Source organism: Chaetura pelagica, unplaced genomic scaffold (assembly GCF_000747805.2).
Source record: "Chaetura pelagica isolate M959 unplaced genomic scaffold, ChaPel_1.0 scaffold248, whole genome shotgun sequence".
NCBI lineage: Eukaryota > Metazoa > Chordata > Aves > Apodiformes > Apodidae > Chaetura > Chaetura pelagica.
In genome coordinates, this window is record NW_009954309.1 from 247,518 (window position 1) to 272,356 (window position 24,839).

At 35.0% G+C, this 24,839-nt stretch overlaps 1 protein-coding gene across 1 annotated transcript in view; it reads left to right on the top strand.

Moving 5' to 3' along the window:
* Positions 1 to 24,839, top strand: part of ATRNL1 (attractin-like 1) — a 454,560-nt gene that overhangs the window by 169,306 nt on the left and 260,415 nt on the right. The window contains exons 22-24 of the mRNA XM_010003956.1: positions 5,998 to 6,092; positions 6,722 to 6,800; positions 8,094 to 8,251. Coding sequence (XP_010002258.1) covers positions 5,998 to 6,092; positions 6,722 to 6,800; positions 8,094 to 8,251 — 332 coding nt within the window. The remainder of the gene's footprint in view (positions 1 to 5,997; positions 6,093 to 6,721; positions 6,801 to 8,093; positions 8,252 to 24,839) is intronic.

Consider the following 24,839-nt stretch of genomic DNA (forward strand, 5'->3'; position numbering starts at 1 on the left):
TATATTTTTATTTAAAAAATAATTTTATTTCAAACATATTAAGTAGGAAAATATAAAAAGGAGAATATTGATGGCATATAAAAATTAAATGCCAGATATTAAGTTTTTACTGAAACAATCAAGAGCTAAGATCATAGAATCATAGAATCCTAGGGGTTGGAAGGGACCTCGAAAGATCATCTAGTCCAACCCCCCTGCCAGAGCAGGGTCACCCAGAGCACATCACCCAGGAACGCATCCAGGTGGGTTTTGAATGTCTCCAGTGAAGGACACTCCACAACCTCCCTGGGCAGCCTGTCCCAGGGCTCTGTCACTCTCACAGTAAAAAAATTTTTTTCGGATATTCACCTTGAACCTCCTATGCTCCAATTTACACCCATTACCCCTTGTCCTATCACTGGTCATCACTGAGAAAAGCCTAACTCCATCTCCCTGACACTCACCCCTTACATATTTGTAAACATTGATGAGGTCACCCCTCAGTCTCCTTTTCTCCAAGCTAAAGAGACCCAGCTCCCTCAGCCTTTCCTCATAAGGGAGATGTTCCACTCCCTTAATCATCTTAGCAGCTCTGCGCTGGACTCTTTCAAGCAGTTCCCTGTCCTTCTTGAACTGAGGGGCCCAGAACTGGACACAATACTCCAGATGCGGCCTCACCAATGCAGAATAGAGGGGGAGGAGAACCTCTCTTGACCTACTAACCACACCCTTTCTAATGCACCCCAGGATGCCATTGGCCTTCTTGGCCACAAGGGCACATTGCTGGCTCAAGGCCATCCTCCTGTCTACCAGGACCCCCAGGTCTCTTTCACCTACACTACTCTCCAGCAGGTCAGCCCCCAACCTGTACTGGGACATGGTGTTGTTCTTCCCCAAATGCAAAAGTCTACACTTCCCCTTGTCCCAGTACCGACCCCTGAGGGACTCCACTAGTCACACACCTCCAACCAGATTCTGCCCCATTGACTACAATTCTGCCCCATTGACTACAGATGAAACTGTGTTCTGCATATTTCCAAGATTGGGGATATGTAGATGAGCAAATAATTGTAAAAAACCCCACAACTTTATTTCAGATAATTTCTTTTTGACTTAACTTTTTTTAAAAAAATAGAAGAATGTACCACTCATTCTGTAATGTCATTAATTTTTTTTCCATAGTTAAGAGTCTGTGCTGTGCTCAGGATAGTTAACTATGTAGTCTCTTTGGAAAAAATCATTACAGCTAATTGACACTTTGTGGATTTAAAATGTGTTGAGAATTAAGTTTATATTGAGGTAATATAATTTTAAAAGTGGTGGGATTCATATCCTAGGGTTTTTTAATTCTTTCAGAAAAGGAGTCACCAGAGTGTACCACTGAGTGCATCAATAGTACTTCTAGGGACTCAACCATTTTCTTCTATAATTGACTGAAATAATTTTATACTTTTGTATATTTAATTTTTGTATGTAAATGGCCATTAATAATATTTTGATTACTACCTGTTATGGGGGTGTTGTTTGAATTGTTTTGGTTTATTTTCATAGTTGACCAGATTTTGAAAATAGTTTAAAAATCTTGATTCTCTAGGTCACTCAGAAAATGAGAAGATTGCTTTTATCTGATGTTGCTCATATGGCAGTCTGATGATGATGTTTATTATTTGTTATCTTACTGCTTTCATTGTCATCCAGTATTAGAATATAAATGCAGTGAGGTGGGGTTTTTTGGGGTTGTTTGTTTGGGGTTTTTTTTGGTTTATATGTGATCCAAATTTCTTTCTTAATTGAAGCAATCTGTTCTGTGTGTGTCTTCATAAATAGAAGCACTTACGAAAAGTTTCATGTTTTTATGTAAGGGGCAAAAATACCTATGGTGGCATTTTGAAGGTTTAAATTGGAAATAAAAAATACATGTAGTACAGCTTGGACCTCTCTAAATTCCTTATTGTAAATACACACAACAATAAGCATCAACAACGTATAGACTAAATGTACTTTAAGTAGCTGTTTCTACATTTAGCTATTATACATTTGGTTATTTATACATTTAACTATTCAGAAGTTTGTATTCTTACAACTGACTTTCACTTTAATATTTTATTTATTTCCAGGCTAAGCTGTCTGGGCTGAATGGCTCTATGAATTGGGAAATACAGTGTGATGTACTGTGTAACTCCTTAGTTTATGTGCACTTCTAATGCATTGGCATAAATTATGTCTTAGGGTCATGCTTGAACTGGGGCTTGTCAGGGGGGAGGAAAGCTGTTCTGCCTGCAGCAGTCTGCAAAAGGTGAAGCCTTCTGGAGGAGAGGGAGGTGGTATTTTCCTGGAGAGCTGCTGAATACATGTGGAGGAAGCCCGTCCTGTGGTATAGGCTGAAGCAGATGGAGAGAGGGAGGAAGGAGAGCCAGAAAGACAAGCAGCAGGATGCAACAGGAGGAGAGACTTAGTTCTGCTAATTCATATTCTAATATAGCTTTAGACCCTTCCAGAGATTTGGGATGTTTGATTTAAGAATAGGTCCAGGCAAATCTTTCTCCAAGTTTTAGCCAACCAGAAGTGTCCTTACTATGAAAATAAACCTTCGTTTAAGTTGTGAATCTTCTTCAGCATACTTTTGCAGTCCTCAGAAAGATGGAAAGGAGTGTTTGCTCAGTGTCAGCTCTTCTATTTGCACCTGACTTCACTGACACTGTTGAATCATATAACTGCACTAGGCAGTGCTCTCCGCTTCATTCAAGTTGCACACACTTTAGGTATCTTCCCTGAATTAGAATTGCCTGTGAAGAGATGTTTTTTTTCTGCTTTGCAGCACCCACTCTGTGGCCAAGGTAGAGATTTAATGATTTGTCCCTCTCTACTGCAGCTCTTTATAGAATAAAAACTTCATATTTATATCTATGAGTACGAAGAAATCTGCTCCTTCTTGAATAGTTTGGTAAAGGTCTTTTCTTCCCACTTGAACGGCTGGCTTGGCATAAATTAAAGGTCCTTTTGCTCCTTTGAAGCATTCCAGGGCGAGTTCCATGTGTTGGGTCTTAGAGCTCTTCTTGAATAACACAAACTGTGTTAGTAGCACTTGTAGCAGTTAGTAGTAGTATTAAAGTCTCCGAGTCCCACAAAGGAGATCATAGTTTCTATGTGGGACATGCAGCTATCTTTGTTACTGTTAATACAGTGATACTACTTTATAGAGTTCCTCCATAAAATGCTTTGGGACATCTTGTGTATAAAAGGTGCTTTATATAACCGACTTACTGTTTTTTGTGATATAGTGTTGCAACTGTGTTGTAGGTAAAAATATAGGTTAAAAAAAAAAAAAAAAGTGGCAGTACTTTTCTGATTTGTTACAGATGGTAAAGTTATGAGAATTTGTATAGTTTAATGTCTTTTAATATAAGGACTTTTCCTGCAATCCTTGAAAAACAGGTTCCCATTGTCTTGGCTTACAGCAAGGAAAACAAATTTAAAAGCAAACAAACAAGCAAAACAACAGCAGCAACAAAAAAAAAATGCAAAACCCCTCCTAGTCATATAGTTTTAAGAGTAAATTACTTCGAATTTTGTTAAACTTTTATGCAAAGAAGCTCTTTGTTCATATATAATTGGGAGACAAATGTCCTGTCTATTCACAACTTTGTCTTATGATGAGATCTGAAGATCTGTCACTGCTAATCTTTGGCTGATACTCTGCATCTCTGAGTGGGCACAAGCTGAATTTAGAGGAGGCCCATGGCATTTTTAAATACTCTTTTTCCCTCTATTATGAGCAAATCAACAATATCTTGTCCAGAAGGCTCTACACTGCTTCTTGTATTTTGTAGTTTTGAGACTTTATTATTTAGATTTCTATAGCTATAGAAGTGTTGAGTAGTACTAATAGATAAATAGAGTCTTTTAATTTACTATTTATCAGTCTTTTCTCTTGATAAGCTTGCAAATACCTGATCCAAACTCATTATCTAAGGCATCTAGATCAACTTATTTGAGTAATGGAACTAGGATGAAGAGTAATTGAGAAAGTGGATTTCTCAGCTTTTGAAGGTCATGAAAATTCCTTTCATGTAACTCCTTTATTTTCTAATTTTCTTTCCACACTCATGATAAGAAAACAACCCACAACCATTTTCTTTAACTATTAAGACAATGCAGTAGGCTGTATTTGTGCATCATTGACCAGTAAGCTTTTTCCCTCCTATGTCAAGCTTCCCATGGGATACAATAGAGTGTATTTTTCCAGATGATGTGTTGCTGCAGAAAAGGTGATTGTCAGCATTAAGCAAACAATTGAGTCCAACAAAAGGCTGACACAGCTATTTCCTTCTTTGACTTAATGATTTACTCTTTATATTTACTGATTTTGTTTTTATGATCACGTATTTTTTTGTTACACAGGGCTCATGTGATGTTGCTGACTAGTAGAATGTCATCAAGAAAGGGATCAAAATAGGACTTCAAAGTTATTCACTAGGATGTAGCATCAAAGATTACTTGCATTTAACCATATTTTAGCATGCACAAAATAATAATGTGAATAATGTACACATGCAAGCCACCTCCTGATTTCTTGTGACAGAAGAAAAAACAGAATTTTCTGGTCTCTGTAAGGCCATAATGGTCAAAGAAGTAGAAGATTTATTCTGTTAGATCTGCAAGTACCTGACCCTGTAGCAGAGCACTCAAGATCCATCCACCACAGCAACCTCTGGTTCACACCTGATTGATGCACAAGGGTTATTAATCTACCAACACAATTTACACCTCTGAGGACTCTGCTGATTATTGGCTGTGTGACTGCAGTGAACCCTGCTGCTGGGATTCTACATGGCACCCTCTATGAACTGCAGCAGCAGCCATCCCTGATCACTGGGTCTTTTCCTTACATTATGGAGATGCTGAAAATCTGTTTTACCCTTAGAAGTCCCCTTGCCCCTTCAGAAGAGTTCCTTTTCAGTCATTCCTAGTGCTATGACCTATCTAGGAGTTCATCTCAGTCCTTCAGATTCAGGAACACAATGGGAGGGCTCAAAATTTATGGCCTTTGACTTGTCTCAATCATTTTATGGTCCTTCAGAAGGTTTAAGCATGGTTTGGGTCATCTGAGCCTGTTCATCCTCTTGCACCTGTGCCAGTTTTATCTGGCTGGCAGGGAAGTGCTGCTGGAGGACAGAAACAGCATGAACAGGAACTGTCTGGCAGACCCCTTTCCTTTCACAAGTTGAGTAAAAAATGTGCAGAGCAAATGTCATTTGAAAGTGAAATACAAACTTTTTGAGTCAATTCTGGACTGCCTCTTGTTTCTCTTGTGTGAAAAATGTATTTCCCTTGCCACTTACAGAATCTCTTAGAAATATGGCAATTTAGAAAGGATGTGCTTGGTGGTCACATGATTTATATATTCAGAATTCCACTGTGCCATTTTAATGTTTAACAATCTTATTTTACTATGGTATGGTGTCTCCATACTATATAATTTTTACTGTAGATGCAGCTTTTTTCCAAAGTTTTAAACCTGATAAGTCTGAAATGTGTTAAGAGTAATGTATCTATAATAGTAAACCATTTATATAACACAGTAAAGTGTATAACTGTAAACCAAAAATATTTAAATGCAGTTTGATCAGAATATTAGAATAATTATTCCAGAGTAAATCAGGGAACTGGTAACACTTACAATGCTTGATACTGTATTTTGGAATAATTACAAAGAATGACTGCTTTAAGATATGTGCAATAGCTGCTCTGACTCCATGATAGAATGTTTTGTGATTTAGTTATTTTTCTTAATTATTTTTCTAACTGCTTCACTGAATTGTTATTTTTTTATTGCTTCAAGACATTATTGTGCAAATACTTAAACAACGAAATGCTTGTGAACAATTTTGCCTTTATATTACTTGGTGTTTTTTTAAAATAAAAGTGAACAGTAAATTTTTAGGTGCTTGCATAGCATGTAATTAATATGTATACACTTGAAATCTGTTTTATTTTTCTATTCTCTTTTGGCCACAGACAGCCTTTTGATTGATTACCAGTTCACCTTCAGCTTGTTACAAGAGGATGATCGCCATCACACTGCCATAAACTTCATAGCAAATCCAGAACAGGTAAGAAAACGTTATTAACTTTAGACAAGTTTTAGAGAGTCATGATCAATGTTTCTGTTCTATTTGACCATGATTAAAGGTTTACCAAGTGCCTACAAGGTATTAGAATATTTCAAAGCTCTTTGAAAATCAAAAACTATTCCAGTGTCTTCACTGAGAAGACTTTCTACATGGTAGATGTACTTCAACTATTACTCAAAAAAATATCAGCTGGCTTGTTTTATTATTGTTCCCATGGATAACAAGTGTTAGTAGCTTCTTGAGATGATAAAAATAGTACACTGATCAGTTGAGAAATCTTGATTAGCAGATGAGAAAGTAATTTTAAATTGTAATTAAAATGTAGCCATTTGCCATGTGTTTTTTTCTTTCATTTTATATTAAAAAAGTCTCATTATTTGTATAACAATCTGAAAAGATACCTGGTGTAATTCTGTGTGTAGTAGTACCCTGTTTGTACTGAAGCAAAAGAGAAAATTGCCTTTGGTTCTGAATGATTACCATTACTATATATGTTTAAAATGAAAACCAGGAGATGATTAAAAGGCTATATTCAGTTATGTACAATATTTATTCAATACATTTTGATATATTTTGTTCACTTCAATATATTTTCTTTTTTTATCCAGTCAAATAAAAATTTGGATATATCAATTAATGCATCAAACAACTTCAACCTCAATATTACATGGTCTGTTGGTTCTACAGGTGAGCATGAATTTTGGTGTGATGACTTTTTCCCATATGATGTCATGATCCTTTAAGCTATTTTAACCTGATTGTCTCTTTGTTGCTAATTTTGATAATAAAACTTTACCAAATGTGTTCTTTTGCCATTATCATCATGCCATTATTGATTATATTATTTAAACCTTAGATGATAATTTGCAGTCTGAACAAGGCTTCATTAATATGTTAACTTTCTCCCTCATTCAATTAAAATTACTTTGGTAGGAAAAGCTTGTAGCCTATTTAAATTTTTAAAATGACAGTGTTATGAAATGCTGTGATTTTAATTAAGATAAATTGCTTCCTTAACTACTGCAGAGACTGAGATTTTGATTTCTTTGTTTCAGTGTTCAAGCTAAAAAAATAATTATTAACCTTAACATTGATATCAAACAATGAAGTTCTTCTGTGTATGCTGATAAAAGGACCTGCTTATCTATTTTTCTCCAACTTTGAACCCGATTACTCTTCTTTGTTTTAAGAGGAAGGATAAAAAGGTTTATTTAGACAGTTTCTATGAATTGGTTCTATTGACTTTCTAAAAACACATCCAAGGAGAAGCATGATGCTTAAAATTAAATCATACTAAAATAGAAATTAAAAAAACCTTTTTAAAGGAGGTTTAGAGCTTGTCTTACATAAACTCATTAATTTCTTCATCCATGTAATTGTGAAGTATTTTAACATATAATAGTAAATTCATAGAATAGAATCATAGTATAGAATCATTGAATGTTTAAGATTATCAGGGAACTTAAAGACTATCAGGTTCCAATCCTCTTTTATTTTAACTTAGCACTGTCACCCATATATTTGCAAAAAATGGTACGTGTTTAGTAGTAGATATGTTTTAAAGCTTTCATGAACAATTAAAACTCTACAGCAAAAATGTAAGATGTAGACTAATTCACTTTCATGCTTTATTAAACTGTGAGTTTTTATTGAAATAGAATGTTAATTACTAGATGAAAGCCTAATATCTGTTTAGCTGACCATCAGAACTTCCTCATAAAATCAATGTTACTTCTAGATATTTTATGCTTCATTCATTATCTTTTTAAACCAGAGTAAGGGTTTCTGTGAATTCTCTGTAGGAATATAAAATATACTTGATGTGCCATGTAAACTGTAATAAAGGGTTATTAAAGTTGCAGCCTGAAGAAACCAGAAGTAATTAAAAAGTTTAAGTTTCTTGTGCAAATTTACTTTGACACCTTTCATGTTGATTAATATTTGTAATAAATACATATATATGGGATTATTTTTTTTTAGCTGGAACAATATCTGGAGAAGAGATTCCTGTTGTTTCTAAGGCAAACATTAAGGAATACAGGGATAGCTTTTCCTGTGAAAAATTCAACTTTCGGAGCAACCCAAACATCACTTTCTACGTCTATGTCAGCAATTTCTCCTGGCCAATCAAAATACAGGTTAGTGTGACTGTTCTGTGCTTATGAAGATGTTGATTTCTTAGCTTCCCATTGAATTTCATGTTTTCAGTCAGAAAGCATTCTTTGCTCAGACAGAAAACAGTATTCTTTGCATGCTCTATTTTCTGTGCATAGGAATTCTGTTATGATGCTTGAGCTTTCTGTAGTGAATCAGTCTGTTGATTCTAGAATCTGAAGTTAAAATCATTGATCATAAATGTTTATCTGTGATGTATATTATGCATTTAGATTTATACATAAAAGAGGGCACACAAGTATGTATTTATGTACCTACATATTTGTGTGTGATCTTCCAGTTACCATTAGCTTTCTTAGCCTCTGAATTTCTTAAAGGTTGCATGTCCCTACCATACTGCAATATTACAAACTTCAGTTAACATTGAGTGTATTTGATTAGAATTTATATTCTTCTTTGACTTCATTGAATCAATTTCACTGAGTGTTTTCTGGAATAGTAAGATACTGTGCAGCAGCAGACTCAAAAAAATCAATGCAATGATGGTTGGTCTCAGCAATATTTACAGTTACCATTCCTGTAGCTACATTTGTAAATGCTGTGTCCCCTGCAGCAGTCAGGGAGCTCTTTACATGGATGACCAGCTTTTGGCTATAGCTGCCTTATGGAATTAATTATTAAAAATAAATTGTTAAATGATAATAAAATTTCATAATTCCTGGCGATTCACTCAAGAAACTGGAATGAGCTCAAAATTCTTGCCAGTTAACTGTAATTACAAATATTGTACAGATTTCCATTTTGGTAGGGAAAAAAATACATACATATACACTCGCACACATCTATGAATGATAAAATAATGTGCAGAGAAGTCTCCTGGGTTAAATCAGTCATCTTCTAAGTAAACTGGTGGAGAAATATCCCTGTGTTAAATAACGCTAGACTTTTCTTAATAATACATGAATCTTAAATGTAAATATAAATGTTACACAGTGTTGAAGGATGAATTGGTGTAAATTATTAACATTTATGCATGTCCTATTTAAGAGAAAAAGCCCTGAAGGTTAACTGCTTTTTTTTACACTTACTAATCCGACTTTTTAAGGACAGAACAACTTCATGTGCCAAATAGCCTTCCTAAAGAAACACCAGGAAGCAATTCAAGCTGAAAGTGCATGGCACGCTCCTTTTACCTTTAAGACTGGAAGGTGCCTATATCATCATTGTAAGACCAATGTTATTAAGGTGCTGCATTCTTAAGATGTACAACTCTTTGTCAGATGTTGGCAGATTGCAACTTCTCCCTGTCCTGTTCAGATTGCAGTATAGCACCTTAATGGCAATGTGTTTTAATGTTCAATAAATGGAATTCCTGGTCATTGGTTAGATGCCTCTTTTTTTTTTATGATTATTATTTTTAAATCAGACATTTCCTTATCTGTTGCAATTGCACTGAATTTTTATTTTTTTTAAAATTAATTTTTATGGCACATTGAAATTCCTCAGACTAGACAGTTGTCTCAGAGGTGATGGTGCTGGAGTATTGCATTCCTTTCCTGTGCTGCTAATTTTTCATTAAAAAAAATACTTAAACCTGGAGATGAAGTCACTCCAATTTTATGCAGTGGAAAAAGAATGCTGAGGTCCGATTATGAAAACTGTTTCAGGATCTTAATATTTGTCCTCTGTATTTGCCTTCCTAAATCAACAGAAGTATTATTTATCTCTCAGCTTTTTTATGCTGTGGTTTGTTTTTTCCAAGGAAATATCTGAAGTTCACATTACCCATATAGGCTTCTTATGTTCTGTGCTCTGGCAGTAGATAAGATCTTCATATGATAAATGGAGTAGGGAGCTTTTCAGAGAAAACAAGTTCAGTTTTATATGTTAACTTTATGATTCTGTATATCATAGAAATCTAAAAAAATATGTGCCTTCTAGGACTTAAAGAGAGGGAAGTAATGGTTTATCCCCATCCAGAGGCTGAAGTTTCCAAGGCTAGTACTAAATAGGCTCACATTGCTAAGATATATATGTTCTTTTCTTAGTGTTCCAGAATTCACCTTCACAATATGGAAAAGTGGTTGATATCAGTCTGTTACTGTATTAGAAAGTGTCAATTTAAAAATTATAATTTTTACAAAAATGATGTTACTGTTATACTGATGGAAGGACTCTTCAGGAGAGTCACGTACTGCTGGATTCTGGTTTACAAGAGGAAACTCTTCTAGATGGTCTCTGAATGAAATTGCAAATGGTCTAGAAATTATTTTCCTGAATTAACCACCTTTGCTTTTCTGTGGTGGTCAGAGAGTTAGCTCTGTGTTCTAGTGCAGGGCTTTGGGTGTCACAGAGGTTGGCCTATGCATAAAATGGTCTTAGACACCAAACTATTTTGCACTGTAGTCCTTTCTACTAGTGCAGTCACACTGCATTGGTCAGATTGTGTTGGTTAAAAATGTTGTGATATCTTATATAAGCTCAGCACTGAAAGTTTCCTTTAATCCTATTAGAGCTAAGGAAATTACTGTGGCTTCCTTGAGAGGTACTCTGTTGATAGGTGTAAGCAAGATATCAGCATGAAATTTGGCACATACCTTTTAAATAATAATTTTGTGGAGAACTAGATACTTACTTCAGCACTTCTGGCATTTTTCAAATACAATCTGAGTATCAGGCTCCTGTATTTACATTATTCCATGTGACTTGTGAAGAATAGATTATATAAGGAGTGAGTTCCTAAGGAAGCAGAAATAGTGACCTTACTTCCCTTCTAACTGATATTTCAAGTTGTTGATAAGCATTTAACACTCTCCTTTTATACCTCCTCTTATGCTGGCACTGGAGCTAAGAGTACTTGTGTCTTTTATTGGGAATGTTTGGCTGTTGGTGTTGGAGTTACTGCTCTTACCATTTCATGTTCTATAGGAGAAGGAACAGCAGTCCTCATTATACAAGACACTTAGTTTCATTTTCTGTCAAATTTACCTATATTATCTCTATTTTTGCATTCATTCATCTTCAAGATTCCCATGACTACAAGGAAGAACTGTATATCCCAGCAGGTGATTGGTTATTTGGCTCAACGGTTTACGGTTGCTTCCTGAAGTACTTTTACTATGCATATTACTTACTCAGCAAGCTTGGAGGTTTTTTCCTAAATCTTAATAAATCCCCAGTGATTCTAAATGCTAAATACTTTATTTTGAAATACCATTTCCTGACTTGAAAAAAAGAAGTGTGATGGTTGTGTCTGTACAACAATCCTGAGGATGTGCTGCTCTGTGGTGATACTTCACAAGCAACGACCCAGTGACCCATTCTATTTTTCTGAGCCTAATGACCTCACAATACAAGTTCTTCAGCACTACATAGCAGTGAATTACTTGCCAACCATAGAAACTATGCAGGAAATTTTCAGTTTCAGGTGAAGTTCTTCTCTCTATATAAAATTGCACTCTAGGTTCCCATTACTCAGCGCCCTTCTTCTGTCCATAATGGCTGTGGGCATGCAGCTGGGTGCTCAGTCAGTAAGAGAGCTCTGCAACCCTCAGGGGAAGCTGCTACATTTAAATTCCCTGATGCTAAAAGCATTTCATTTAGCTATAAGATTTTTTCTTCCTTGACATCAAAGGAGAAGCAGAAATGTGACAGTTGCAAAAGGGGTCATTAGAAAGATGGTGATGTAGGACATCTTCAGCTTAGAGCTGTTTCCACAAAGAGGGCTGTTGTTGGGTGTCAGGTATATTTTCCTGTTGAATTATTGGAGGAGTTTATACCACACTTTTCCTCCATTTCCTGTAATGCAGAGCTGACTGGAAAGTAGAGATGAATACAGACCCTTAAGCTTTGCTGTTCCAGACTTACAGAGGCAAGGGTTCAAGTATCTGAGTAATAGGACATCTTACCAACCCTACAACTGACTGTCTCTGACAGTCCCAACCCTTTAGGTGTACCCCATGCACTTTTCCTCCATTTCTTGTAATGCAGAGCTGACTGGGAAGTAAAGATGAATACAGACCCTTAAGCTTTGCTATTCCAGACTTACAGAGGTAGGGGTTCAAGTATCTGAGTAATAGGACATGATATATCATCCAGTCTTACCAACGCGACAACTGACTGAGTGTCTGACAGTCCCAACCCTTTAGGTGTACCCCATCTTATATCTGTGTTAAATAGGACTTCTTGAGAAAATACTGTTGTCTTAAATAGTCTAGATTTCTGAACAGAGTATGTGACTGAGCCTCGTAACTTGTTTCTGCTTATTTTTATTTTATTCTGAGAGTAGATATAATTCAGATTCTACTGGTAATGGAATTTGAAGGCTGTAACATTTATTGAAAAGCAGTAACTCAGACTGCAGCCTGAACCTCAAATAATGGTCAGTGGTCCCTGAAGTAGTAAGCAGTCATAAAGCTTGGGCTTCTGACAGCTATGCAAATATTAATAACAGCAGTGACAGCATGGTCTTCAGTCAGGAAAGTAATTTTATGGCAAGGGATTTTTCTCACTAAAGCCAGTTACAGATTTTTTATTTTTTTTTTTTTCCCCATAACTTGCTCCTATATTCTGAAAAGTAGCAAGTGACATGGTCTTCAGTCAGGAAACTAATTTTATGGCAAGGGATTTTTGTCACTAAAGCCAGTTACAGATTTTTTTTTATTTATTTTTTTTTCCCCATGACTTGCTCCTATATTCTGAAAAGTAGCAAGTGTGTATGAAACAAGCAAATAGCCTTAGAATGCTGTCCTGGCTTTCTGCTTGATGTGCTCTGTCCCTAAGCACAGCAGTAGCATTCTTGCTTCTGGATCAGCTGCTTTCATGCACCTCTATCTCTTTAAAACTGTCAGACTTGTGAGTTTGATCTTGACTTGTGCCTGAGCAGCACATTTTTTCTACCAGTTTTAAAACCTCATCAGAAGATGATAATAACTGTTTTCCTACTTATTTCGTTTCCACCCTAAAGTGTAAATGAAAGTTTCACAAGTGTCTGAGTTTTAATTGGGAGAGTCAGTTTAAATAATAAAGTTCACCTTAGCAGCAAAGCACTGCCTGGCAAAATTAGGTTTGTATTTAATGAAAAAAACCCAACTTGTTATTTATTTTTGATCATAGAATAGTTAATCCCTTATGTGTTTCTGTAGTATAGAACAATTATTGTTACAGTGAAGTTAGACACTGTGTTAGTGTGCAGGTAGAATGCCCAGATGTGCTGGAAAGAAGGAATTTAATTATTCTCAAATAAGACCACTGCAAGCTTTAGTAGCACATTGTTGGGATACATTTTTATTTTTTTTTTAATTTTCTTCCACTGCTGTTTCTGAGGAAAATTATCTTTGCCCCCCTGTGTTAGTTTGTATGTCAGAACAGAATAATGAATTGTGATGAAGATTTACATTTTATTGGTATGTAGCACAACAAATAATAAGAACTACTTCACATATAAATTTTCTAGGGTTTGCTTTTTGTTGCTGTTTTGTTTTGTTTTTTAAGGGAAAACTAGTGTTCTTTCAGCTGATTTGCTTGTGTTTCAGAATTGCTTTTCTTACGCCTGTTAATAGCCTGCCTGTAGCAACTGAAGGAGCAGTGTAATGTAAATCAAGAAGCATACATACCCTTGTAATAAAATTTACTGTGTAAAATAATTTATTTCAGCTTTTTTTGTTTTGTTTTGGGTTCATTTTGAATTTTTAGCATTTATGCTAAATTCATTCTGTTATAAAAGCTCTGAGAAGTGAAACTTTTCTGTCACTGCCATTAGAAGTCACCACAGCAGCACAAACTTAATTGCTAAATTTGAAAATAAAGATCAGAGCTTTTTGGTTTTTAAGACCTTTCTGAATTTTGCTAAGGTCATGATTCTGGAATGCTTGCTTGGAAAATGAGTATTTTCCACATGTAGCTGTGTTTGTACAGACCCTCCTCCATTCAATGATTGCATGCCTAAATCTAATCTCTGTGATTTATGGTGAATGATTCAATTTCTAAGTGCCTTAATGTTTTTCGTAGAGGCTACTGAGTAACTGCATAGAGCTCTGTGTGAAGACACTGTAATTCTTGAAGCACTAAGCAGGTATTGATGATGAAGTGGATACATTAGCTTCCAAAATTACTTTGATGTTTTCTTACAGTAAATGCAAAATACACCTTTAAAACAGGTTTGAAAATAGTATACCAAGAACAAAAGCATGGAAAATCCACCCAATCACCATTTAATTACAATTCTGCAAGGAAATTATTTTGAACAGGAAAAAAAGAAAAAACCTACAGGAGAAGAAGGCATCAAGCAGTACAGGGTGGGTTAGTTTATAGATTACTAAGGTATAAGCGAAAATGTAAATATATACTTACAATCATGGGGTGATTAAGATTGGAAGGGACCTTAAAGATCATCAGGTTCCAACCTCCCTGCCATGAGCAGGGACACCTCCCACTAGGTCAGGCTGCACAAGCCTCATCCAGCCTGGCCTTGAACACCAGGAAGGGGGCTTCCACGACATCCCTGGGCACCTTCAGCCTATTTTAGCTTCTGTTTTCCATAGGGAAGATGATATTAGTCATGGTATAAAGTCAGGATTGACAATAATAATTAACATATATTAATAAAAAATATTTTCAACAATGTTGGATGCAAAACTTGATCTTAATGTGCTCAGATTAGGCACCAGGTGATCCCCACCCTTGAATCTGAAGGAAGTGGCATGTGAAACTGCAGGGCCAAAAGCAGGGGGGGAGGGTCACCAGACTGGAAAAGAACAAGTCCAAGTTTGTTATTAGAAGGCAGCAAATAAGTGTTTCAGGTAACAACAGATGTAGTAGTACACAGTGCTTTGGAAAAGATTTTGAAGGAAAGTTACAGCATAGTATTTAGTGTTTTGTCAGGCTTTTTTTTTTTTTTTTTTTTTTTAATGAGCATGAAGCTGGATAATAAGGGCATTAACTGACCATTGGATAGTAGGAGAATGTAGAACTAAAGAAACAAAAGTTCTTGGTAATGGATCATATTAAATTTGCACTTTGATATTCTGCTAAAATGGCTCAACTAATTACCTTCTAGTCATGGAAGAGTGGAAACAGTTTGTTTGACAGAAAGAAGTCTGGAGATTCATATTCGTATTGTGCATAAGATTGTTTTTTATATCTGATTAAATATGTCTGAAACCATGAAAACATGATTTCTTGGTTCTCAATTCAATATAAATAGAGTTTCTACAGTTATTTTTATATAAAAAACTTCACTAAGAGAAGGAATTAAAAATTATTTTAAAATTAACATTTGTGAGACACCAGTGTGGAGGGAAAGATTAATTTATTTCAGTACTAGATTCTAAAACTAAACTCCAGTCTGATTTTCAGCACATTAGATACCAATACCAGAAGTTCCATGGTGTGGTTGCATTATTACAGGTATATTTGTTTCATGTATAATTATTCCATTATATAAAGCAGTTGAAAATTATTACCCAAAGGTGGACTGCTACAGTAATTATGATTACCTTTTTTCTTTCTGAGGTAATCAAATGCTATACTGGAAACCTACTGGTTCTTGCTTTGGAAAATTGACTCATTATAATATCTTTCATTATTTCCTTGTGGTTGCAAGGCCAGTTGTGTGGAGAATAAATCGTAAAACACTATATATTCCCAAAAACTTAGCCTGCCCAAATCCAATATACTATTTTTCAATACACTTCTCATGAATCCTGAAGTACTGCTAAAATGAGAAGGTATTTTTTTATTATTGGATTATACCTCTTTTCTTTAACAAATAATGATAGAGCTGTTAATGTTTGTCTTAAAATATACTGGAACAAATTTCCCAACAATATTGTGCCAACTTGTACAATAAAGGTTTAATATGAGCCACCAAATTATCAGTAAATATTTAACATAGTTGATATATTTCTCAGAAAGCAGAGGTACTGCTAATAGTTCAGCTGATGATTTAAGGAAGCAAACCACCTAATTAAGAGATAATTGGTCCTCAATGATGCATAGTTTTAATTGGTGTATCATGTGAGTGTCTGAGATAAGAACTCCAGCATCTGATGTGCCAATCGAGTAAGGTTTTCATTTCCAGACAACTAAGACACCATCTACTGGTAGCTCTGTAACATAATAAAGATGTCTAGATATGGTATTTGCTAATAAAAATTATCTCCCTATGATGTTTAGCAAGTAGATATTGAGATTTTTCCTATAATTTCCATTTCCCTTATCTACTTAATTAAGTAAATTTTAGTTAGAACATTTAGAATTAAATAGAAAGTATGGCTCAAAGATAACTTGTGTTTATTCAGGACTTTCGATAAGCTATAGGAAAATAAATCAATTATTCAGTTTGGGATTTTGGGAGGTAACGTATAAAAGGATATAGAAACCTTTTTTTTTAATAAGAAGGAAAAGCCCTTCAAAGATTGAGGTTCTCCCTGAAGAAAGGATCCATGCCTTGTTGAACTGCAGAAGTCTGTAAAGGTCAGAGAGAATGACTTGTACATTCGGAAAAATGTGAAAGTAAACGTTTGACTCATAGGGAATCAGAATGGAAATAAGAAGATGGTGGAAAGGAATAGATATTTTCTTCCTATTTCATGACTGTCAGTTCTATAAAACATATTTGCCCTCCCTAGCCAGGTTTTTTGTAGGCAAATGTGGACGTGCATGTTTTCTGTTTTTCGTATTTTTGTTTAAACTGCGATTTGTGGCGAACTGGACCAGATCCATGTTTTTCAGCATTCCTTAATAAACAAAATGTCAGGAGCCCAGAATCAACGTACAAATTCCAACATACAGTGTTTCTTAAGTAGGCTTCTTGGGAACTCCACATCTGCTGAGTAGTGATGACAGTCTTGTCACTAACATGATCTTGGTCCTGACACTGAGCCAGTGACCCTGGAAACAGTAGTTTCCAGCTCTAAGTAAACTTGACAGTAATGATCTTATACAGAAGTCTGGAATTTATTTAGAAGCTTAATTCCTCAGGCCCCAGCAAAATAGCTAGAAATTGTTGGGTTGCTTACAGCTGAGTTGACAGAGCTCTCTCCAGCTTTCAAAAAGAACTGAAACTTCAAAAGTTGAGGCTGTTTTAAGAATGTTTCTTTTAGTGAATATGTATTTTCTATGGCACTCTAATGTGAAGGAGTTATTGCAGCCACAGGTGCAGTCACACAGTTCTGTATGCTACTAGAAGATAATCCTCGAGAATGGGAAATAGCAGTTTTATATTGATCATTGGGACCTCTTCTAGGGTATTTTTGTTGTCATGAGATATTTCATGAAAACTTCTTTTTTTTTGCAAAGCTAGCTTTTAATCTTTTAACCACGTGGTCAATATATTAATTTTTAAGGTGAAAAAAAAAAGTTATAAAATTGGTCATTGAGACCCTAGGATTTTAAAATCCACAGCTGTTCCATGGTTCCTTGTGGATTAACTAAGTTTTATATACTTTGAGCTGACCTAACCAATGTGAGGATGTCGAAGTCCACAAATGTCATTCATGAAGAAACACAGAAAGAATAGCACAAAGTTGGGCAGAATCACAAGGCTTCTGTTTAGCGAGACGTCCTGCTCAGACCCACAAATTTGACCATGAATTGGGAAGATGTTGGGAAGCTAATGTGCTCTTTGTTAGATTCTAGTGAATGCTCACTTCTTTAGACTGTTAGGGCTATGTTTGTGTTTGTTTTCCTTATGAATGTTAATTGTTACATTTTATTTTGAAATGCTTTGGGGACCTTTACATTGTGGTTATTGTGTAATTCTTAAAAGTATCTTGAATTCTTTATTACCAGGAAGCAAGTTGTGTATATTTTGAGGAAACAGAAAAAAACCCACCAGAACTGTTGTTCTGTATGACACAAACATATTCTCTACCTCCAGGAAGGCAGAACAAACAGCTGTGGGGCACAGATAGCCAGATAAACATATTAAACAAGAGAGTGGAGAGCTTGCAGGTCATCTGCCTTATTTATTTATTTTTTTTTTAAATCTGGCTTTAAGTACATTAGTTACTTCTCATTACTTTTTAATGTAAGCACTGGATTTAATTGCTGCCTGAGTGTTATATCCCATAGATGATAAATCCAGAAGGGGCTGCTGTGATCATATAGTCTGAAATGAGACATAAACTAAAGCATAGGCTTTCATAAATTAATTGCTGTTTAAACTAGACCATATATTAAAACAAAACCAAAAAAACCCAGTCTTGGCTTAAGTATTCCTAGAAATGGAATATCCTCTAGACTCCTAAATAGTTCTGTCTGTTAATTATTGCCACTGTTTAAAAACACATGATTCAAGGTAAGTGTAGCTTTCCATGGGCTACTCTTGAGTTACTGTTTTATGATAGAAAGAAGAGCTTCCTCCTACAAAAGATGTGCTGTTGTTGTAAATACTGACCATGTTCTCCATCACCTTTTCTTCAGTCTTACTGTCAATTTTGTGGCTTTCACAGAGTCACAGAATAGTCATGGTTGGAAAGAACCTCTGAGATTTTCCTCTGAACCCTCCAGTATTTCAGTATCCCTTGGGAATTCCGGATGCCAAAACTGGATATGATTTTCCAAATGAGATTACATCTGTTTCAGATGGAGTTAATGATGTGCTTGAGGGGGCAGAAAAAGGATGCATTTCAGCAGCTCTCCCTGGGGCACTCTGTGCTGCTGAAGGAAACAGAACAATCTTAGCACCACATTTCCTGCTTGCTCCTCTTGTCACTTCTCTCCACCCTTTTCACTACATTCAGTATACTCCTCTTTTTCCTCCATTTGCCATAGCCCTTTCATCACAGCATTGGGAATTTAATGATTTTCAACCATAACCCCAAATGTTTTTCAGTGTCACTGAGTCCAGAATAGCATCCTTGAGAATGATCTTCATTCTTTGATTCCACTTTTATGGTATCAAAGGCAGTTTTTATTACTTTTACCTTCCCTTTATCCTCCTGTACGAGTGTCTTGGTTAAAGTGACCTATTATTTTCACTTTCTTACCTCAGCATAATAAAAATACTTTAAAAATTATATTGTTTTCTTGCCAGCTATTGACAAAACCTTTAAATAACACCATAAAGCAAAGATCCAAGAACCTCACTGTGCTTTGTATTAGATACACATTTGTACAGAGGTGCATCTCTATTTGCAATTACATTTCACATTAGCTAAAGTTAAATTTGTATTATTCTAGTTTCTCAGAGTGGTGCATTTGCCAGAAGGATCTCTGTGTATGTACAAACAGGAGAATATTGAGAAGTTCTGTTACTTGTATTAATATGGATGTTGCTGCAAATGAGTTGGGAGATGGTCTGTTTAGGCATGAACTGGAGAGTAGTGATCTCCCATGAAAACGTGTAGGCACTGCTGTTTATAGAATACTGCTTTTGAACATGTTCTTAAAGTGGATAAAATGAATTTTTAGATCAATATACTTTATAAACTTTGCTATTCTCTTCTGACGTTATTTTTATCTTGAACTTTATTAATTGTTTGCTTCTTCTGTTCTGTTACATCAAGGTGAACATACCTTACACAAAACTGGGAGAAGGTTAATCTTCTGCCTTTCTTTCATTCCTCTTTAATTCTTGTTTCATGATGTCTTCATTTTACTTTCATGTCTTTTCCTTTTATTATTATTCTTTACTATGACAAGAAAGATGCACAAGACTGACATTGTTACAGATTGCAGTCTTGTTAAAATTGTCACATTAACTGGCAGTCCAGGTAGTGAAAAACCATTCAAGCTGTCAGATATTCTCAAATGAGTGAAAGAAAAGCTGTTTAAATGTATATAAAATCATCATTACTCCTTTGTTCCGTAATAGCGTCGTACAGGCTTTGAATTGTTTTCATTAAAGGTAATTTTATTTTTCTTTCATTCCCATTGGTAGCATCTGAGAAATTCTATGTAAACATATGAGAGTTTACTGATATAATTCATTTTCAGTGATAGCAAAGTTTTTACTTTCATTATCTCTAATGGAAGTGTTTGTCTTCATCAAATGAATGTAGTTACAGCTCATAATCAACTTGCTCAGATAGAGAAGCTCTGAGTCTGGGAAACACAAAATAGTTTATGTTGGAAGAACCTCTGGAGGTCTCCAGTCCTTCTGAAGGGGCAACTTCAAAGTTAGATCTGATAGCTCAGATCCTTGTCAACTTTTTCTCTTGTATCTCATGTTGCAGTTTATGTCCCTTGTATCTAATCCTCTTTCTGTGTCTGACTCAGTTTTCTTTTCAGCCCACCCATTAGGTAGTTAGAGAAAGTTATAAGATCCCTTCTTTGCTCTCTCCTGAAGACATGCAAAGGTAATGACTTGTTATTATATGGTAAATTGTGAGCTTAATGAATTTTAAGATGACATTGAAATCAATCCCAGGAACTCAGTGCATTCTCCTTTGAAGTCCCTCTATACTCAATGACTTAAAAATAATGAAAATGTTTATAAATCTTTAGGTCCTTATTTAAAATAATAAATTGCATAATATGAAAGCAGTATCATTTATTTTGATATGTATGCAGCTGTTAGGTCTTCTGAGCCCCATATTTATATCTGCTTTCTAGAAGAAAAAGTGTTACTTAAATAGATGGCACCTGGATGCTCTCCTAAGATAGAACGAGATGTGTTTTTACACTAATTGTAATTAAATTATCATAGTAAAAAAATGAGTGAACAGGTTTTTTTTTCTGAGAGAAGTGTAGTTTGAAATTATATACTGTCAGATCTTTATTTTTCCATTTTGGATTTTCTGTCCCAGGGAGTGGCTTCTTTCAAGGCTGCACGTGGCTTATTGTGCCTGTGTGGAATAGACATGTAATGCTATCAAGTGATAGGATCAGCTGTTTCAGTCCTAAAACCACCTGAGAAGCTCGTAGCTTGTATTATGGAAGGGACTTGGCACTACTTGTAGTTGCATCATCCAGAGCATAACATAAAGTGCCTTTTCAGTTTAATCTTCCTTTTCACTTGATGTCTTTCCTGTGTAGCATGATGATTGTACTTATTATTATTTTTCTCTGTCTGGCAAATGATTATATGCACATTCCTGTATTGAATATTTGACAGTGTTTGTGTGTACACATGGAGAAAGGAAAAAAAAAGGATGAAGTGCATCTCTTCAGAAGCAGCAAGGATTAAAAAAAAAAGGGGGGAAATAGTATAAAGCAGCATTTAAACTAACATATTAGAGAGGGAGATTTAAATTTATTTTTTTTTTGTTACAGTTTGCAGAGTTGGTGGTGAGGTGTTAGTGGAGAAAGTATTCATAACGTGTATATTTAAAAGGTTTTAAAGGGACTTTTTATCTGCTGTCTCATTGGTGTTGAGCATCACTCATTAAAATGAGCTTGGTGTAGCTCTACCACTGCACCCATCCCAAAGTGAAGGCATTAAGTGGTGTTCTTTGAGATGCTTATGTCAGCTCTTCAGTGAGAGTATAACAAAATGTGTGTTCTGCCATAAATAACAGATATGTTAGCACTCTTGTGGTCAAGTCCCATGTGCATCAGTAAGAACAGATTTTTCCCTTAGTTATTGCCTTCTCTTCAGGCACTAGAAAAGGCAGAAAGCTATTTTATTCACATCATACCTGTGTGAACTACTGTAAGCTTATAATACTTTTCTTTTGTAAAATGATTACACTGATTTTTTAGGTGGATTTGGTTTGTGGTTCAGGGGCTTTTTTGTTTGGTTTGATTTATTTTATTTTCCCTAAACTAATCACATTTCATTTATATTCTATGGCCATTAACCACAGAACTTCATTTGTTTAGAAAATCCTTTTAAAAGCTGTATTCATCTGTGGTAAGGCTAGTGGTGGTAAAAATCAATTGCAGCTGTATTACTTGCAAAGTAATCAATTCACTTCTCCTTTCTAACTAGAAGAGGCATCCTGAGGAGCTGGAAAAATTACACTGATGTGATATGCTTGGATCTTGTCTTTGTTTCATTGTAAAGATTGATACTAATCTCGTTACGTCCTCTTCCTTTGAATTTTATTTAGAGTTCATATAAATAAGACCTACTTGAAAACATGCCAGACATGGATATAATGCACCCATTCTTTTGACAATCTTTTGTGTTATTTGGTCTTATTTTGCCCCTTCTTACAACCTGGGCATGTTTAAAATGTGTTAATCCTCTGTATTAATTAGTTCAACCTGAAAAATGTCTTAAATTATATGTTTAAAGTAAGTTTGGAAGGAAAATATACAGTAACTTTTCAGTCTTTGGCTTTCATACATACTATTATCCTATTAAAGATTTGTTTTGTTTACTAATGTTTTCATTCAAAAAAGATTGAGGTTTTTTTCTGATACTTTTATTTATTTATTTATTTTACCACAAGAGTGAAGTGCTATAAGTTTAATGTGCTGGGTGCCAAGTCTTGAAAATCACGTGAAACATTATAGTGTAACAATAGAGGCTTAGGGCCAGCAGAAACCTTTTCCATCATCAAGATAATGTCACTTGATATTGCAAGCAAATGTTTTCTCACTCACCAATTTTAAAAAGCAGATGTCATCTCTATTTGAACTTAGAAAATTTTCACAAAGCTCTTTTTTTTTTTCTTTCCACAAATTTAATAATTTAGCTTATACATATTTGTTATCGTGCATCAATTTTCTTTGACTTCAGTAGCTCTTAATTCTTCCTGGTGTTTACTCCCTTTCATGTATTTAAACACAGCAATCATATTCCCTATCAGCCTTTGATTTACCCAGCTAATCAAACTCTATTCTTTGCTTTTGATAAGATTAATTTTCTGTTTCTCTCCTGGACATCCTAATGGTTCTTCACCTTCAGTTTCAATCCATCTCAGAGCAGAGTGACAGTGCATTGTACAGTTATTAGTCTGTCAAGACATCATTCTGCAGTTAGCAGATTAAATTGCACAGTACCATTGCTACAAGTTTAGTTACTCCATTAGGATGCTTCACATTCCAGTTGTGTTTGTCTTTATGCTGGGCTGGTGTAGTTCAAGGAAATTGCTTTAATGGGGTTTGTTCTACACCTGTTGTAGCAGCCAAATGTAACAGAGCCAGGACTTCTGGTTTTTCAAAAAATAACAACAATTTAAAAAAAGAAAAAAAAAAGCAAAAGAAAAAAAAAAAAGCATCATAATTTCACATGAAAGAATGAACTGATTTCATTAAGGTGACAAGTCTGAATTCTATTCTAGTATGACAGAATTTAATCTTTTAAAGCAATCAGTGAAAATCTGTGTGTGGAATTGCAATGTGTAGACTCCTTATCATACTACTGCAAATGTGAATTGATACTGCCACGTTTACAAATAGTCAATCAGGTCATTAAGTGGTTGTGGGGTGCTTTCAAATAGTTTATCATTCACAAAGATTAACTGTGTGATACCGTGATTTTAAACAAGCAGTTTCTGTTCAAGTCCACTTAGATGCTCTCTCCGTTAGAATGAATACTAAGCTAATGGAGATGCACTCATCATGGATGAATTGCTTTGTGTGTGATTTTTTTTTTTATGAAATACTCTACTGTTTAAATTTTTTCTCATATTTTTAAAACTGATTTTCATTATGTTTAAACATAACCTTTGCTTAACCTCAGTGTGATGAAATTGAGCAAATCACGGAGGACGATTTTGTAGTTTAGTATTTTCAATTTAAATTAGTGAATATGTAAGATACAGTAGTCACAGTTTACTAATGATATGATAGCAGGTGTGCTAAGATTGTGTGTTCTCTCAGAGAAACTTAATGGCAAATGGTATGTCATTGCCATAGCATTTCTAGAGTTTGCAGAAAGATTAAATTTTAATATAATAATAACAATAATAATAATACTTTATAAAGGCCTTTTAAACTTACTATGTAGTGGAAGTAAATTGTTATTTAAATTATCATAATGAGTAAAATACTTAAAGAATTCCACTGCTAAGCTGACACTTCTTGTGTTAATATTGTTGAAACAGTGATTCGGGATACAAAGGGAACAAAATGCAAGTGAATACAAAGCCATAAAACAGGATTAGTTACCTTGAAGAATAGTGTTTTGAGTGAAAGTGACTGTTTAAGCAGTCTTTTCTCTCTACTCAGCTTTTTCTGATTTCAACTTGAGAGTTCACAGTGTAGTAAATATTGTAAAGAGCTCTAGAAAAAATGACTTGATTAAACACTGAAAGTATTTCACTTGCTAATCTCATGAAGGGAAGAGCTTAATAGTGATACTGCAGTCAAGCAGCTAAAGAAGTCTGGCTGTTTATGGGGAAAACAGGTAGAGAAAGAAGGCTAAAAGAAGAAATGGGCCTAAATATCAATAAATTGTATTTATGTTCGACCTGCTAAAATCCAAGGTGTCACAGGTAGTTTGTAAATCTGTAAAATTAGAGAGGATAAAAAGAAATTGTATAACCATCTATCTGGATGGGTTTGATTCTTTCTTGAGGAATTAGGTGTGCTCCATCTGCTGTGCTTTTATGATAACTTCTGTAGTTTAATTTTCTTTATTGAATATTCCAATTTTTTTCTCCTTTTGTGCATAATTTGCAATAGCAAAAGTGAAGTGACTCCAATGGTGTCATCTTAGTAAAGGAATTAGAACATCCTTTTCATCATACTACAGCCAGGTGCTCTACTGATAAT